The 19,146-nt window shown below is 40.0% G+C and overlaps 1 protein-coding gene across 8 annotated transcripts in view; it reads right to left on the reverse strand.

Annotated features, from left to right (window-relative positions):
- Positions 1-19,146, reverse strand: part of Erc2 (ELKS/RAB6-interacting/CAST family member 2) — an 892,417-nt gene that overhangs the window by 575,914 nt on the left and 297,357 nt on the right. For all 8 annotated transcript variants that reach the window (XM_041662605.1, XM_041662600.1, XM_041662604.1 and 5 more), the window contains 2 exons: positions 17,050-17,205; positions 2,660-2,827 (listed from right to left, as the gene is read on the reverse strand). In XM_041662605.1, the coding sequence (XP_041518539.1) occupies positions 2,660-2,827; positions 17,050-17,205 (324 nt within the window). The remainder of the gene's footprint in view (positions 1-2,659; positions 2,828-17,049; positions 17,206-19,146) is intronic.

Consider the following 19,146-nt stretch of genomic DNA (forward strand, 5'->3'; position numbering starts at 1 on the left):
GAAGCATTAAGGGAAATACAAACTAAGACGTGGCTGTGGGGTCCTTTGAAGCTATTTTTAAAAGTAAAATGTTATGTTAAGACTCATGTGGTGTATCTCTGTACATGTATAATTATTATTCCACTGATTTATTGCACACATGTCAAAGAGCGCCTGGGTATTTGTACAAGTTAAAACAAACCAACCAAAGAGCCAAGCCACATAGCCACAAACCCAGACAACTGGCCTCCCACCTCTCACCCCACCCTTCATCCCACCACCTCCCAAACACAAAGGTCCTACTTGCAGAACCTTCCTGACAGACAGGAACTATTATGCCAGTTCAACTGTCATTGTGCTCCAGAGGAATACCCAGTGGTGGTGACCATTTATACCACATTGCAGATATCCGGCTAAAAAGCCAGCTGGCAGCACAGATACTCCAGAGAAGCCAAGAAGAGTCTTTCCATTTTCTTCGAGTCTGGCAAGCAATTTGGAATGAGTCAACAATCAAGCTCCAAGCAACTGTCCCATGTCACCTCTTCTGAGGATGAGCTCCACATCCCTCAGCTGTGTTTAACTCACGTCTTTCAACATAGGACATAATGAGATGGAACATATCTCACCTAACGACCACTCTCCCATGAAGCAACCACTTATGAGGTAGGGAGACTGTGGCTTCCCTGTTGAGCTAAAGAGAGGAGATAGAACTTCAATGCATTCTACCGTGCTGCGATCCCTTCCCCATGATTCAACAATTATAGCTAATTTCAACAAAATTGCTTTCTTCAAGAGACAGACATCATTAGATAACTTGTTCCTCTGTTTCCACACACAGCACTCTTAATAGAAGAGAAAAGGTAAAGGAAAATTCCTTGGATGTTTCAGCCGATAGACTTATTAATGTGACACTCTCAACATCAAAGCAGGAGTGTAGAAAGACCATCTCATTGTCCTTGCAGAAGAGTGACTTCATTTCTACTTCAAAGCACCCTCTCTCCATTGGGCCATTTAATTATTGAACATGGGATAGAAGCTGCCCACATAATGTCACCTCTGTCTTTTTCATGAAATATATATGGGTCTAATTTAAACTGTGTTAATTTGAAAGAAGTAAAACAGAAAGATGGGCAGGCAGATTACCACAGGCATCAGTATCAGGCAGCGAAAGGAGAAGCCTTTCTCAACTGGCATTTCTTTCTCACTCTTGCCTTCTGGATAGGAACTGTTGGGGGACCTGGGAGCCTGTTTGTTCAAGCAGGCTGCCTTGGTCCTCACATTTCCTCTCACCCAACTCACAGTAACACAATGACAATAGCCTTAAGAGGAAATACAGATCTGCAGAGGTCTTTGTGAAGCAAAAACTGTTTCTGAACAGGAGTCAGTGAACTATCTGGCCTGTGCACAACATGAAGCGAGAAGGAGCCTTGACTGGACACCCCAGTGCCTGCTCGCATGACCTGCTTCATAATGGTCACACTGGGAGGGTTGGCAGTTGCTTTCCATGGGAGATGAGACAGGAAATACGCTCGGCTCTGTGGGCCATGCAAGCTCTGTAACAGCTGCACAGCCCCGCAAGGAGAGCAAGAAAGCCGACGTAGAGAATAACAGGCATGGTGGGTTCTAATAATATTTTATGAAATCAAGCAAAGTCCAGATTTGGATCCCGTAATCCAGTTCTAGATTGACAACTTCTAGAGGGCAGAAACGTAAAATGAGTTAAAAAAGAAAATGCCATGCAACTTTGACTGAGGGCAGTGATCTACACAACAACCCAACCAACTTGTAAGACAAATGTAACTCCTCCTTAACTACTTTAAAGTCTATATGTACAAAGACCGGTTACAAAGAACCCCAGAGAACACGTATGCCAATTATGTTGCCTTCTCCCAGAGTAATCCAAAAGGCACTGCCTCAACACACAAATCGGCTTTGTTTACTAACTTCTCTGCTATATCGCTTGTCACTTTGACAGCTGTTTGATTTATACAACAACTACTGTATAGGTTGCATTTCTTATACGACAATGTGTAATCCAACCTGAAGAAGCAAGAAAAGAGGATAATAACACATGGCATAGCTTTTTGGGGGAGCGAGGGATGCTTTTGTTGTTCCTCTATGTATGAAACAGAAATAACAGAGCAATATTTCCTTCAAGAACATTTTCTTCATTTAATTAATAAGAAATCATCTTTACAAATGATGTCAAGTAAGGCATGGGCTAGTCTAACCATTTCATGATTTTGATGAAATTTAATCATTCCAGATACAATTCCATAATTCTCAAATCCAAAAATGCTCTAAACAATGGAAAAATAGAATGGAAAAAATTGTAAATATGAAACAACTCCTTGGATAAATAACATGAAACACACCAACAGTAGACAATGAATCTGGTCTTCATCCTTATTTATCCCACCTCATTGTAAGACTGTTTTCCCTTCAGAAAGAGTCACATGTTTGGTCTGGGGGATTGCCTCAGTTGAGGGGACGAGGGGATGTCACAAAGCTATGCTACACAAACAGGAATCATGTTTGAAAACATGTGAAATTCTGGGAGTCCCAAAACACATATGGCCCCAATAGCTTTGGGAAAGGGTTCTCTACAGAATGTCTCCCTGGAAAAAACATAGTATATGGTGATGTGTCCCTGCTCTCCAGAGCCTAGACATTGCCTTACCTCTGTCTGAAGGATGGCAGCCCTCTGTTCTTTGGCAGTAAGTGACTCTTTAAGCACTTCGATGTGTTGCTTGCAATCTGAATTTTGATTGCTAAGGGTTTCAAGCTTTGTTTGTAAGGCAAGAAGTTCTGACTCCTTCTTGGAAAGTTCCTGCTTCAGCTGGTCAATCTGGAAGATAAGACAATTGCAAATCTGAGAAAATTCTCTTCGAACAGTTTACACTTGACAACTATCTGTTTCTCACTGATTTCAATAGGCAGCAATTATAGATCCAGCAGAAAACGCTATGAATCTGCTTATAGAGATGGCCCTGGTCTGGAAGAGACCCTACTGAGACAAAAAATAGGCGGGTGCCTTCCACCTCACTAAGACCCTGGGTCTGTGATATGATGAAAGCATCCTGCCAAAATCTACTTGTCTTAGAAACCCAGAAGTCTACTGTTAGCGTGCAGACCATGGGAAAGGGAAGGCAAAATAGTTATTTAACCTGAGCTACAAGTTCACAGTGGAGACAATGGCTCAAGGGTACCATTTGAAGACATCTTAAAAAGAAAAATAATTTAAGGCATTAAAGCTATTATTTTATTTCTATTTAACATAAAGAAGACAAAGGAACTTAAAATATATATGAGGTATAAGAAAAAGCAATGAAAAAACACTCATCATTTAAATCACCAAAAATAAAAATAATAATAATTAGAATTAATTTTATCAATACCATCCCATATCTATCTTCCTCTTGCCCTCTTTAGAACTGTCACTGAATTTTGGGATCATTTTTAGTTTTATCACTAACTGTTACATCCATACAGAATATATCATTTAATTTTTCATATTTTATAACTTTGTGTTACATATGCCTTAAGTATTTATGTCCTAGAGATTAAATACGTCCAAACAAACCAATGCACACAGATTTCAATCATTTTTTACTTAAAAAGAGAATTCCACTGCAAGAGTTCACCTCAACTTATTTTTATCTCTACTACTTACGTAGTATTTATTCTAAATTTTTAATCCTTTTTTGTTTTTAGACTTTTAATCTTTGCAACATTGATACTCTGAAAATATATGAAACCTGATCATATAGGCATCATCTTTACAAGCTTCGATCTAGGTGTGAAGTTGCTGGACCATGTAGCATGTATATCCATCTTAGTCATTATTCTACTGTTGTGAAGAGAATCACAGTAGTTCTTAAAAAGAAAGCATTCTGTAAACAAGTGCTTACAATTTCAGAGGTCCATTATCCTCACAGCAGGGAGCATGGCAACATGCAGGCAGACACAGAGCTGGATAAGGAACTGAGAGCTCTACACTTGAAGGTACTGACAGCCCGAAGAGAATGAAACTGGGCCTGGCTTAGGCTTTTGAAGTCTCAAAGCCCACCCCCAGTGACACAGGTCTTCCAACAAGTCCAACTGCAAAAGTCCCCATAATGAATCACAGTCTCAACAGTGTTGAAAAGTCAGTTCCAAGTCTTTCTGAGACTCATAGAAATCTCTTGAACTGTAACCCCCGGTAAAATCAAAATAAAAAAGCATATCACACACTTCCAACATATAATGGCACAGAATGTATATAACCATTCCAAAAGGAAGTAAAATGAGCATAGCAAAGAAATACTGAACTAAAGCAAGTAAAAAAAAAAAAAACAGCCAGACAAACTCCAAATCCTGTATCTCCATGTCTAACGTCAAAGTGCTCTTCAGATCTCCAACTCCTTACAGCTTTGTTGACTGCAACACCCTTCTTTCTCTGGGGCTTGTTCCACTCCCTGTTAGCAGCTCCCCTCAGCAGGTATTCCACCACTCTGGCAACTCCACCATCTTGGAATCTTCAATACAATCCAGGTTTTTACCTTCACGGCTTCACACAATGTCCTCTCTGAGTCTCCATTCAGCGACACCATGGACACATGCCTGGCCTCAGCAGCTTTCCTTAGCTAAGCAGGAATATTCCACACCCCTTTCATACATCCTTCACTCTAAAGGCAGAACCACATGGCCAAAAGTGTCAGGTTCTGCTGCTTGCTGGGGCTGGAACACGGACCCCTCATTCAATTACATCTGCATCAACTTTCTTTTGCTGATGGTTCCCTTCACTGCTTAAGATTTTAATTCCCTTTCACAAGGTGAAAACTTAGCTAGGCAGGGTCTTGTCCTGAGGTAATCATTCACTTTATTCTATTTAGCATAAGGATCTCCTTTGAACCTCTTATTACTTGGAGCAGTGGACTTAGCACCATTACACTTCCTGGTGCTCCTTTTTCCAAACTAAACATTTTGTATTTTTCCTTCCTCGGCTTGCTCCTTTCCACATAACAGAGTGGCCACTAATAACCATGCTACAGAGTCAATACCAGGATATCTTGAAACTTCCTCTTCCAACACCATTAGTCCAAAAACTCTTCAATTTAGCCTCAGGAAGATTTTTTGACAAGGCCAGAAAGCAGCCACATTCTTCCCTAAAATATCACAAGAAGAGTCTCTTGACTACTTATTAAAACTCTTCCCCTATAAAACTTCTTGAGTTGTGCCCCCACAGTCAACATTGTCTTCCATGCTATATGCTTAAAGTACCCAATCGTTTTTCTATCCCAAAGTCCCAAAGTCTTTCATATTGCTCTAAAAACCAGTATAGTTAGGGCTGTCCCAATACCCTACTCCTGATACCAACTTCTGTCTTAGTCACTGTTCTATTGCTATGAAGAGACACCATGACCAAGGCAACTCTTATAAAAGAAAGTATTTATAATTGGGACTTGCTTACAGTTTCAAAGGTTTAGTTCAATATCATCAGGGCGGGAAACATGACAACACACAGGCAAATATGGTGCTGGATAAGGAGTTGAGAGTTTTACATCCAACTCATCAGGCAGCATGAAGGGAGTGATACTGGGCATAGATAGAGCTTTTAAAGCCTCAAAGCCCAACCCCAGTGACACTTTCTCCAATAAGGCCTCCTAATCATTCTCAGGACAAACCACTTGCTGATGATAAAGCATTCAGATCTGTGAGCCTGTGTTACCCTTCTCATTCAAACCATCATAACATCTTAATCCAATTTCACCAGATAAGAAAAAGAATGTTTCCCAAAGAAGTTACGTTAATTTTCATGATCACAAGCAGCTTGTAAAAATGCCATTATCCCACAGTTTTCCCAGGACATAAGATCTTTGAAGATGCACTTTTAGGTTTGAGAAAATTTTCTTTTATTATAATCATTAAAAGAATTTCTTTAAATCATTAAAGAATGCTTATATTACCCAACATCCTACCTCCATCCCCTGCCTTTCTTCCTTTAATATGTTGTAATAAGTCACATCAATGGACTTTCAACATTATCTGTTCCTTGTAGTTTTTTGAAAACTTCACTGAGTCACAACATATAATATTTTTCAGTGCTTCTGTTTGCAGATATTCTTCCAGGATTTTCCATCTATGTTTTGGGGTAAGAACGCTCTGTTCTATTCCTGCCTGTGCTGTTGTACTTAGGTTTTGGTACACATTTATCTTTTGATGTGCTTGGAGATCTTTTCTGTAAATTTGGATTGTTTTTTATTTTGATGTTCATTAGAAAACATGGGCAAAAATATATATTTTTCCCTACTAAAAATTCTACATTGCAATTAAGTTTCTATATTAATTTGAAGGAAATTTTCATAAAACTTACTTATCTCTTCTACCAATGGTATCTAGAATTATGCATTCTCAAATATTCATCTTGATGTTTCCTTGTTTGATGTCATCAAAACTATGCCAAATTAAACGAACAAATCAGAGATCCAGTATCAAAAGTGATAGTCAGACAAGTTCATTTTTGGTTTCTGCTCATTAATTTTTGCTCTTATTTTTAAATTTTTCTTTCCTTGTGCCTTCTTTGGGAATATTCTACTTGCTTTTCCTAAATTCACCTCATTAATTTTCAGCACTTCCCCTCATTTCTTCCTCCCTTCTTCATGTGTGTGTGTATACATGTATGTCACAGTTGTGCAAGTATACATGGAGGCCAGAGGAGGATGTCATGTGTTCTCCATCTCTCCCCACCTGCTTCCCTGAGATAGGACTCTCACTGAACCTGTGTTGAGGGAGCAGCGGGGCTGCGTCCCCGGCACCCTGCCGCCCACATAGCTTATGCCCTGAAATAATTACACGGAAACTGTATTCTTTTAAACACTGCCTGGCCCATTAGTTCCAGCCTAAAAGCCATAGGTTACCAAATGGGAATCCACTGCCAGTTGGCCAGGAGTGTGCTAGGGACAACCATACAATGTAGACCATTGCCACTGCCCTTTGCTGATCATCATTGTAGAACAATTGAATAAACCACACACTTTGATCACAGAACATGGGGAAATGAAGATAGTATTGACCAGAAAGCTTCCTCCCTGTTAGCTAGCTTTCATAGTCCAGAAGGATCTGTGCAGGCTGCTTAGAGGGAGACGTCATCCCCAGTCTTACTTACGGCTGAGGTATAAGTTATAATAATAATCATTGTGTCAAGATATGCCCAAGGGTGAAAAACTGGCATGAATGCTATTGGGGTGACCAACTGATCTTCAGATTGGATTTGAGGCCCATCCCACAGGAGAAAGCACATGCCTGGTGTTATAATTATTGCCAAGAACCTCTGGTTGAAGAGCTCAAAGACCCCAAGAATAAAACTAGTGTTACTCCGCCTGCAGGTACCTGTGTCTACTCAATAAACCTCTTGCGATTTGCAAAAAAAAAAAAAAAAAAAAGAAAAACTAGTGTTACTATTGTGTTTTATATATATAGTGTTAGTATTTTGTTAATGGTAACAAACTGCACTCTAAATCCACATCTCTATACCCATAGATTCCTTTATGCAGTAAATGAAGGTTAGCACAAAAACTCACAGATGGTCAAAGTATAAAGTACTATGGAGTAATCAGATACAACTGGGACATCCCCCAAGGCTCAGGAACCATCTGAGGTAGATGTGTGAGAAGACTGCAAAAGTCAGAGGTCATGGAGGACCAACATGAAACAAAGCATTCTGCATGAAGGACCAATGCTCCCATGACTTGAAAGCAGCTGTGGTTGTCTACCCAAGACATGTATAAGATTGTGACATTAACATTTCAGCATGGATCAGAGAGGGGCTCACGAATCCCTGCCTCCAACTGAGGTGCTATTGACAGTTGACGGCTTTGAGGGGGAGAAAGAATCAATTTCTTTAAGGATATGGCCTCTGGTAGGTTGACCATGCTCCAATGCATGACCTCATATCCATGAGTATATGGGCAAATCAACTGGACTCAATGAGACAAAAAACAAAAACAAACAAAAAAAGCCCCAGGAAGTTGTGAGGATGGCATATCTGAGCAGATAAAGAGAGGAATGTAGAAGAAATATGATAAAAATAATTGTCAAAATTACCAAAGAATCAATCAAAATATTATACCATAAAGAGAAGTCAAATATATTCAGCCACTGTTACATGCATTATCTAATATCATGCCCAGCATTAGATAACTCAGGAAATTGGGAAGCTCAAATATTTAGCATGTTTTACTTTAAGAAGTCTGTTTCACTTGTTTATTGCTTAGAAGATATGTTAAAACTATCCACCGTATGAGAAAACAATCAATTGCTTTTTGTACTTCTGTCAATTATTTTAACTTTAGAAATGTTTTCTTTGTTTAAAGTCTATAGCAGCTTTTATTGTTAATATTTGTCCAATTTTCATTTCCAGTGTAACTTTGTGTGGGAGTGTGGCATGGTGTGGTATGTGGTATGGTGTGTGTGTGTGTGTGTGTGTGTGTGTGTGTGTGTGTGTGTGTAGAAGAAAGGAAAGGAGGGAGGGAGGAAGAAGAAAACAAATAAAAAAACCTCAGTTTTATTCTTTCTCTTTTTTTTAATTCTTTCACTTGAATATTATTACTTAATGCTAAAATAATTTCTAGTTTAAAGACATTTATTATATGGTAAAGAGACCTGTCACCAAGTACAGCAACTTTAGTTCAACCCTGGGGTAACGGTAGGAAAGAACCATTCCCTGTAGGTTGTTCTCTTTCCTCCACAGAAACACACACACACACACACACACACAGGGGGAGGATAACTTTTACTTTTAAAAAGAGAGGTCTTGAATCTGGGAATAGTGCCTGTCACTCAGCCGTCTTCATTGGGAAGCCAGAATATGGCTCCATGCCCACGGCCTTCACGGCAAGGGCTTCTCCCCACTTACTGACCACACAGCAAGGCTTCTCCCTACCTACTAATCATACCTTGCCTAACTCACAATCACTACAGCTGTACAACCATCATCTCAAACCTCAGAACATCTGCATCTCAAAGATAAAAATAATCCAGAGGAAACCATTCTGTTTTCTACCCCCTGTCCTCAGCTCTATGCACCCAGTGATTCCTTTCCTGTCTCTGGGTATTGTTATGCCATGTACACTTCACGTAAATGCAGTAAAATGTGACCAATGACTGAGTGGCTCCTTTCACACCGCACACTGTTTACTAGAATTATACAGTAACAGCACTTCATTCATTTTTATCACATAGTAACATTCTGCTGTTTTACTAGTGTACATTTTACTTATCCATTTACTAGACCGCAGACACTAAAATGGCATTCTGAATATTCCAAATAATGGCACGAAGAACATTTATGTACAGGGTTCTGTAGACACAATCTTCACTTATTGAATAATGTACTCCAAGAGTGAAACTGTTAAGCCACAAGGTAACAAAAAGTTTAGTATTTTAAGAAATTTAGTTTTTGGTTGCTATTTAAGGTAGTGTCTCCCACAGCTCTGTTTGCCCTCAGATCCACTGTGTTGCAATAACTCTGAATTCCTGACCCTCCTGCCTCTGCCTCCCACTGCACTGAGCTAATGAGACTTTATAGTCTGTGACAATTCCTCACCACTAGCAATGTACATAAGCTCTGGATTCTTCCAGGAACACACAAATTATGTGGGATTCCCCTGTATGCTATGAATATGCTTTATTGCCATTGGTTAATAAAGAAGCTGTTTTGGCCAGTGGCTTAGCAGAATAGAGCAAGGCAGGAATTCCAAGCAGATAGAGAAGGAAAGAAGGCAGAGTCAGTGAGAAGCCTTGTAGCTGGCAAAGGAGAAAGATGCCCCCCATGGGAGCCCATGGGAAATTTGCCAGTAGGCCACGACCTTATGGTGATGCACAGATTAATGGAGATGGATTAGTAGAGGACAATAGTCTATAATCACTATGAATCCTACACACAGACAGACACACACAGATACACACACACACCTCCCATAGTGGTATGGGAGCTCTGATTCAGCCCGAAAGGGACCTTATTATATATTATTGTCCTACAGAGCCTTTCCTTTCTATTTCTCTTATTTAATTTCTTCTGTTGTTTCCTGATTTATTAAATATTCCTTCTGCTATTGGCAGATCTTAAATAATTAAACGACTGACTATGCTTTTCAAATTCTGCTCTTATAATCTGCTATTCCTCAGTATCTTATTTAGTTATCATGAAAACTGCTTGGTAGGTTTTAGAGTCCCTTGATTGATCAATCTTCATATTTTGACCATTTCCTTTGTTGACTTTAATGGGAAGAGCACACTAATGTCATAAGCCATGTCTTATAACTTCCAACTTAGGAAGCTTTTAATTACTGATTCTATTGTATCCCTTTTCCATTGTTTTTCTTACAGATCGTATGACTTTTAAAAAAAGAAAGAAAACTGTGGAGATGTACTTGAAACTGGCATCAGTCACGTGATTATTTAGACCATTTGTTTCTGCCAGCACCTGAGGCACTCCCAACCCAGGACCCTTCAAGCTTACTGCCTAGCTGAAAGTTCTGAATCAGCTTACACAGTATAGCCACACATGATCCCTCCATGTCTCAGAGGGAAAGAAAATCTTGTGCACTTTTCTTTTGGCTCAAAATTTTAAAACAGACCATTTTTCCTGTGGTCCCTTAGAAAATGTAGAGGTGTACAGAGTAGGAGGGTTATTTTGGGTTCCCCTTCCACTAACAGTGTAGACAACTGGGACCCCGGGTTTATGTGGTGCCAGTAGTAACATTCCGATGACATGCCTCTTCTGAATTAGCTCAACTAGTCACCAGGACTTTCTTCAATGTCCTTGTAATTGTGGAAACCAAAACTCAAGTCTATCCATCCGATAAATGGCAACCTGAATAAGCATGCTGTTCTCCACCTAAAGCTCAAGTTCTACTAGGGCTTTGTTTCAGCCTTTGAGATTCCTTAACAGGTCATACATTTAATTGCTTTTAATTAACATATATTTCACTTAGCATTTTGCTGTTTTCAGCAACAACAAAAATGGCATAAGCAATACCTAAGTCACTCATGCAGCAGCTGAGCATGAGCATGGTGGTCCTATGAGTAAGGCTGTGAGTGGTACCCATGGCACCAGGAGTGAGACTTTTATCTTCAGAAGGCTTCACATCATAGAACTCACCAGGAAAGTATATGTGAAAATTAGGTTTGACTGGCAGCTTGAAATATTGTACACTCACCTAGGAAAGGACTCTCAGTGAGGAACTGTCTAGCTGAGGTTGGCTTGTTGACATGCCTGTGAAGGATTTTCCTAACTGGGTTTACTGAAGTTGAAGGACCAGTCTGGGGCTGGGGGGCACACCATTGCCTCTTGCTGACTGAATTTTTTGTCCTTCCGAGTTCCCACAGTTGTTAAGTCCCAAAGAAATCACACAGTGGTCTCCATTAGTTATAAACTGATTGGCCCATTTGCACAGGCTTCTTATTAATTCTTATAACTTATATTAACCCATTATTCTTGTCTTATGTTAGCCACGTGGCTTGGTACCTTATTCAGTGAGGCAATCACATCTTGTTTCTTCTGTGTCTGGGTCAGTACTGCAGAAGGAACTTCCTTCTTCTCAGAATTCTCCTGTTCTCATTGCCCTGCCTCTATTTCTTGCCTGGTTGTCCCGTTTATACTTCCTGCCTGGTTACTTGCCAATCAGTGTTTATTTAAAATATAATTGACAGGATACAGACCATTGTCCCACAGCAGCCTCTGAGGAGGTTCTGAACAGTGTGAGAGCGGGGGAAAGCGCATGCACGCATTCATTCTCCCTCTGCTCTTTACTGAGGATGTGACTAGCTCTTCAAATGCCAACTGCCCTGACCTCCTCGCAATGACAGAGAACACTCTGAAATTGACAACCAAATAAGCCTTTCTCTACTTACTTGTTTTTGTCATAGGATTTTTCTCACAGAATCCAGAAAAGAAACTACCATAGTAGGTACAGATGGAAAGCCAAAGAAGGAAGGCAAACCACTAACGAGAAGTCTCAGGATGTCAGGGAACACATTTCCTAACTCACCAAATCAAAAGGACTGATGGAGGGTGGAAAAAAATGGTCCCAAGAAGGATTCTGAAAGACTTCAGGAGAGATTCCCCATGACTTGTTGATGGGAATGTGACCCTCGTGAACACTGCTTGGGGGAGCGGTGTGCCAAGTGCACAGCACCCGTGAGGTTAGAGTCCTGAATCCACATTCATTTCTGTGTCGAACAGACCTAAGAGTTTCCTCTCCCAAGGACTGACAAGAACATGATGTAAATAAAGAGATTTATTTCAGAATTAGGATTACCTAAAATGATAACTTAAAAAAAAAAAAAACTTTAAGCTCTGTTGTGACCCACAGGACTGGGGCTTGGGACCCCAAATCAGTCTGTGCCACTAATCATATAGCCAGTGCACATATGAAACCCATTCTGCCTAGAACTTCCCAAGGTTGCCAGCCCAGTCTGCAGTAAGCAAAGACAAAGCTGATAGTACCAACGTCCATCTGTGAAAACTACCACAAACACCCAAGCAGAAAGTTGTTCTGGGGCTGGGGTATGGAGAAGCAAATGCGGATGAAGCTCCTAACACACGAAAAAGACTGAGTAGGAAGTAAGGAGCAAGCTCCACACATACCTACTTTCTTCCACACAAATGGGCTGGTGGTGATAAAGATGATTCAGTCTATAAATATTCAACAGGCAGTCTCTTCAACATAGCTTTCAGACTATCATTGCCATGAGGTAAATTTTAAATAAACATTTATGCAGACAATAACTGAAAAAGGATTTTCTTCAGGGAATACATTTGGAGGGTAAAAAAAACCCCACATATTTCCAAAAATATGCCTTTTTCTTCTTTCACAGCCATAAACTCAATAAAAATGGAAAGTGACGTAATCAAGCATACACAAGGATTGAAGCCAGAGAAGGCTTCTCTGTGATGGCCAGAAGAAAAGCCCATTGGAATTCCATCACCTGCCTCCTATGAAGCCCATGTGGACATCAGACACACTTCATCTTGCCTGGGAATTCTTCCCCCACTTACAGCTGTGACACAAACAAGGCTCTGGAAAACCCACCTTATTATAGAGATCTGCATTGGTATGGATTTTGGTTTATTGATACTAGTTTTAGGTCAATTTTGTTATATGTATATTTCTGCTCTTGATTAAGGTATTGTGTTTGTGCAGCTCATTTAAAAATGCAACGTATAATTAAGAAATACAGGTTAATAGATAGTCATCTATAATAGTCAAGTTTGTAGTCGTGTTACTTAGGTTTTCTAGATATATAGAGATACATTTTAGTTAGACAGATAAGCTTCAAGCCTATCAAAGATCTATGGAATGGGGCATTTAAAAAGCTTTAAGAACTTAAGACTTTTCATGACAATGAGTCACATCTGCTCCTGGCAGCACCAATCTACTTCAAGAGGATGATAGGCACCAAAGAGGCTCCTCATGAAGTTTGTTAGCTATTTGGGTAAGAAACTGCTCTTACATGAACTGCTTGACTGGACTTGCAGGACCCACAGAAAAATGATTGCTGACGCTGCCTAAAGAAGGTGAAACAGTCCTTTGGGGTTCCTGCTTCATAAAGGAGTCTGTCAGACATTCTGTAGGACACAGAAGAAAGTGAATGACAAACTGCCAATATAGGCAGAACTGTCTTTGAAATTCCTGATTCATAGAAAATCTGCCATATACCATGGGTCTGTAGGTTAAAGATGGGTGCCCCAATATTGCAGAGGAACTTTGGGTGACTATCCAGGCAGTGAGATGTCTCTTGTCAATTCTAGAGTTTTGGAAGTTGCTTATAATGCACTTCCTGTTAACTTAGGTAATAGTATATCCTTCTGGGGTCTTTGATGGAGTTAAAGAATAGATAGCTGTAACTATAGTTTTCCTTAGTTATGATAAAATATAAAGTAGATATAAATATTATAACTGTAATTCTTGCTTGATACTTGATTTGTTATATGTAATTTCACTATGTTAATGTCTTTCTTTTTATTTGGAAAGAAAGGGGAGATAATGTGGGATTCCCCTCTGCATGCTGTGACTATGTTTTATTGCCATTGATTAATAAAGAAGCTCCTTTTGGCCAATGGCTTAACAGAGTAAAGCCAGGCAGAAAATCTGAACAGAGATGTAGAAAGAGAGTAGACAGAGTCAACAAGGTACCATGAAGCTGCTGAAGAAGACAAATGCTGGAATGCTAGAATCTTACCGGGTAGGCCACAGCCTCATGGCAACATACAGATGAGAAGATATGGGTTGATTTAAAATGTAAGAGTTAGTTAATAAGAAGCCTAAGCTATTTCCCAAGCAGTGTTGTAATTAATATAGTTTCTGTGTGATTATTCGGGTCTGAGTGGCTGGGAAATGAACAAGCGGTCTCCATCTACACCACTTGGCCAAGGAAAATAGCTCTTGTTTCACTGCAGATACATCCCCCTGGTGTTGAGAAAGTGACATGCTTATTGTTATGCAGTGGGTTATGAGGTTTGTAATCTGTCAGAGGTTTATAAAATATGTTACAAGCTCAGAGTAGAAGGGGAGACCCATAACAGCACTGAAGACAAGAGAGGAGAGGTAACACAGAAATACTGAAGTCAGGTGATAAAAACTGTATTAAGCTAGGAATAAAACCTTCTACAGAAAGGGGTGTCATCACTGTTTGGAAAAGCAATTATTGATATGATCCATTACATTATCAGAAGTTTAATGATGTAGCTGAAAGTAACTATTACTTTTCAATGGGCTCTTAGACTTAAGTTTCACAGTCCAAGTCCTCGAAGCCTTTGGAAGTGGAGTAGAAATTTGAGTCTCCATCAAGGAAGAGTTTCATAGGACAGAAAGTCTTCAGAGGGGCCTTGTCTCTTGAGGCTAATATTTATATACCAAAGGACTGACTAGGTGCAGGGGTTTCTAACTGGCCAATATATACGATACCCCTGGCTTCCTGCCAGTTCAAATTCTAAAATTTGTAGTTAACACTTTTACAATTCGTCTTCTACCTTCTCCCAAAATATGCTGTCCTGGTTTGGCTATGGTGCCATGTTTACATAACAATGTAGGTCTTCAGTGCTACTTACTTTAATTACAGAGATTTTCAGAGTCCCTCCCCCTCCCCACCGCAGTTCCAATTTCCAGGGCAGTATCACACTGAGGGCACGTGCCTTTCTTGACAGTTCAAGTATTTCCCTCCAACTGACTGTAACCAGCATTCCCAAGCTTAAATAGGAATCCTGCTCACTCCTCAGTGTAGAAGAATCAAGACACTTCAATAAAGAAATGAGCAATAAATGTTATGCCCCAATCCAATAAGAACATGTTTTCAACCAGAAAACATAAAATTTGACTCCTACTAGTATATTTAGTTAATATTGATCAGTCTAACATTTTTATGAGGTATAACACATTTGTATTCATTACAAAGCCACTCTCCAAGTCAGCTCAGCAATAACAGCATTTCATCACTATTATTAATTGGGTTATAGTTCTTTAAGGATAATGTTTATAATTATTAACCATTTTTTTAGCCGAGCACCTTAACTGCATCATCTTTTTCAGCCCCCATTTAATCCGTGAGAGCCATTTCTAAGGCTGACAGAGCTGCCCCACTTCATAGAGGCAGAAAATGTCGCTGGGTGACATAATCAGTTCTCTACAGCCTCCCTGCTGGCAAAGACAAGCTGGAGGTGGGTCTGAGTCAGTTCAAGTAGTAATTGCTTTCAGAAACAAAATGGCTTGTCAGAGCAATAGAAGAGTACAGTCAAAAATTATGCAGAGAGAGTCTAAATTGGAAATATCCACTGGGTTCCTCCCCTTGGAGACAGGGAAACCCAGCAGAAGATGGGGAGGAAAGATGGTAGAAGTCAGAGGGGATGGAGGACACCAGGAGAACATGGCCCACTGATTCAACTAAGCAAGGTTTACACGGACTCACAGAGACAGAAACAGCAGTTAATGGGTCTGCATGTGTCTTCTCTAGACCCTCTGTGTATGTGTTATAGGTAACGCTTGGTGTTGGTGTGAGAATCCTAAGGGTGGGTGTAGGTGTCTCTCTGACTCTTTTGTCTGCTCTTGGAACTCTTTTGGACCAGCCCTCGATATGAGGACTTTTGCTTTGTCTTATTGTATCTTATTTTGCCCTGTTTGGTTGTTATCTCTTGGGGCCTTTTTCTTTTCTACAAAGGAAATGGGGGGGAAGAGGTGAGGTTGAGGAAGCTAGGAGGAATGGAAGGAGAGGAAACTGTAATTGGAATGTATTATATGACAAAAGACTCTCTTTTCAATTAAAAAACTGTAAAAAGCATCTCCAGTCTCAAAAGATCTATTTGTGGCTACTCATAAGCATCGTGGTTATGCCTATGTAAAACTGAACATTTCAGATCTTCCTCTCACATACAGCCCAAAGCTAAATGCAAACAAAGAGAAGAGATATAAACTAATGGAGCAGCTTCCTCTAATAACGCTTCCTGAATATTGAAGAGTAGCCAAGTGAGAAACAAACACAGGCACCACACCCAGAGCTTGCTGAGCGCTTCTGGAGGCCAGGCAAGGCTGACCACCTGCTCTAAACGAACTCTCTGCAAAATACCAGAGCAGCTCAGTGATGGAGCTACTTTTCTCATCCCTATTTCACAAAGAAGGAAACTCCATCTTAGAAAAGCTGCATTATTTCACTAAATGGAAGCACTGACGCTTAAAATTATTTGCCTTATGCTAAAAGCAGAATATCGTAACAGTACTTAAACATGTTAACAGCTTGCGAGAGCAGCGCCTTCTGAGACCCTGCTGTCCAGTGATGGGCAAGCATCAGGCAGAGCAGTACATCAAAAGAAAGACAGTGGTAGCTGGAAAAGTGGGAAAGACTGAAACCTGTGAGGTTCGGGGACAGAGAAACACAAGGCAGCCCCTCAGGCTTCCCTTTGTAGCCTTTAAATCTGAATTTAAATTCCCCGTGTTCTGCCTTACTATCTGTGTATTTCATGTCTTGAAGGCAGCAGGTAAACCATAACTCTCCCCTCGAATTGAGACCATGAAGGGCTGAGACTCTGGGACCTACCTTGGTCTTCATAAACTTGGAGTGGCTTTTGTACACCTCGATTTGCTTGATCTCCTCCTCACGATCCTCCGTGTTAAGCACACCATTGGCTTTCAACATCTGGATCTCATCCTCCAGGTCCCGGATGTTTCGCTCCAGTGAAGCAATTTTTGTGTCCTGTTGATAAAAGGGGAAAAAAAGTTGAAGAGTTTTGCTTTGATTTGTTTTTTTTTTTTATTTCATCATTGCCAAAATAGAATTTTTCAAGCTAAGAAGGCAACTCTGGTAGTGTGGCATTAGCCATGCTGCAGAACTAGCCTGGGGTTCACCAGAGTTCACGCTTTCACGTGTGAGAGTCACTTGTCAGGTGACTGCCTGAATGGTCAATGAGCATCATACATCTATGATACAGGAGCAAGCTAGACTTGTTTCACTACCATCCAGGAACCAGATTACTAAGCAACAAAGGCAAAAATCATTTAAAGTATAAAATAACCAAAAAACCTATTTCAGTGGGAAAATGTATGAGATAGTTAACCAGGGAGCATGTGTTAGTTCATCTGTAAACACAGAAGCAGTTTGTTCCTGTTTGTCTCTGTAGATTCTGTGGCTGCTTGTATAGACACGCTTGGAATTTAACTCAAAGAGAGTAGGAAATCCAAATTCAAAATGGATTCTCCTCTCAAATACAGACATAAGTGAAATTAAATAACTGAATCCTGACTTTGTATGACTGATACAATAAATATTGAAAACTTATAACAACTGGACATAATATATCACAACGTCATGATTTATTTGGCAAGCAGTCAGGTCCCTACGTGACAAAAAACATGACTACCTTGCAAGCCATTTCTAATCTATTGATTTACAGACCCGAAAAACTAGAAATATTACATTCAGATGTGGGATTAATTGAGGAAAAACATCCACTGACAGACTCTTTACACAAGAGAATGCATAATAGGAAATGATGCTCGAGGAAGCACAGGATAGAGGGTTCTTACAGGGCAATCCACCAAGCAAAACAAAAACCATCGCCTCAAGCTTCCAGAATGAGAGACTTGATGTCTAGAGATGCCCCAAGCATTCCCTGTCTCCATTTGCCTGCATTACATTACAAAGACACAATTAATCAGTGGTAAATTTGTCATGAAATACTCATGAAAATAAGCCAATAGTTCTTTAATAACTTAAATTTTTGAACCTAAAATGATTAATTAAATAATAAATACAATACATGGTTCCTGTGTTTATTAACTCAGTTTTAAAACATTGGAATTAAATGTGCCTGCCTTTTTCTGTGGCTACTGTAGATTTCCGTTTTCTTTGTTGCATGACCAGTATAACTTACATGTCAGCACCATGGCAATTCTTATTGCTATCTACCGGAAATAGAGAAAGGACAACAGAAACTACTTCCTAGATTCCCTAATGGGTCCAGAACCAAATCCTTCAAGCAGGATTAATGGTAGAGTCCTGATCTCACCCTGCCAGCCTCCAAAGGCTTCCTGGTGACTCCTCCCAGGTCAGCTGGTTAAGGAAGCTCTGGGAGGCAGACCCTGGGAACCTCACTAACTGACTTGCTTCAGTTTTGAGCTATGAAAAAATATTAGGAGGAAGAAAAGCAGCAGCAGCAATAACCAAAAGGCTATAAAAGTTTCTAAACATTCATAATAATCTTCGAAGTGAGTCACATTAAAATAACAAGTTTCTTAACTATAAAAAATGAGACAGGCTCAGGGCTATTAAAAACTTGAGAAGTTACATAAAGGATTGTGATGGATGCAGTTACTGATTCTCACAACAGTCTTAAGATTCTACTTACACTCAAAACATAGGGAAGGGTATTGGTTAAGACAGTAATCACAATGGGCTGGGAAGATAATTCATTAGTAAAGTGGTTGCCTTGCAAGCATGAGGACCTGAGTGTGACTGCCACAATCTACATTTAAAAAAAAAAAGAGTGGGATATGATGGTGGGCAGAATGGATCCCTGTGGCTTACTGGCTGGTTAGCCTAACCTTTGTGGTGAGCTCAGGTTATTGAGAGATCCTGATTCAAAATGTACGCTCAATGGCACCCAAAGAGCAACACCAGAGCCTCTCCTCTAGTCCC

This window comes from Microtus oregoni, unplaced genomic scaffold, assembly GCF_018167655.1.
Source record: "Microtus oregoni isolate MIOR12 unplaced genomic scaffold, Mior012 000013F_ref0000133, whole genome shotgun sequence".
NCBI classification, from domain to species: domain Eukaryota; kingdom Metazoa; phylum Chordata; class Mammalia; order Rodentia; family Cricetidae; genus Microtus; species Microtus oregoni.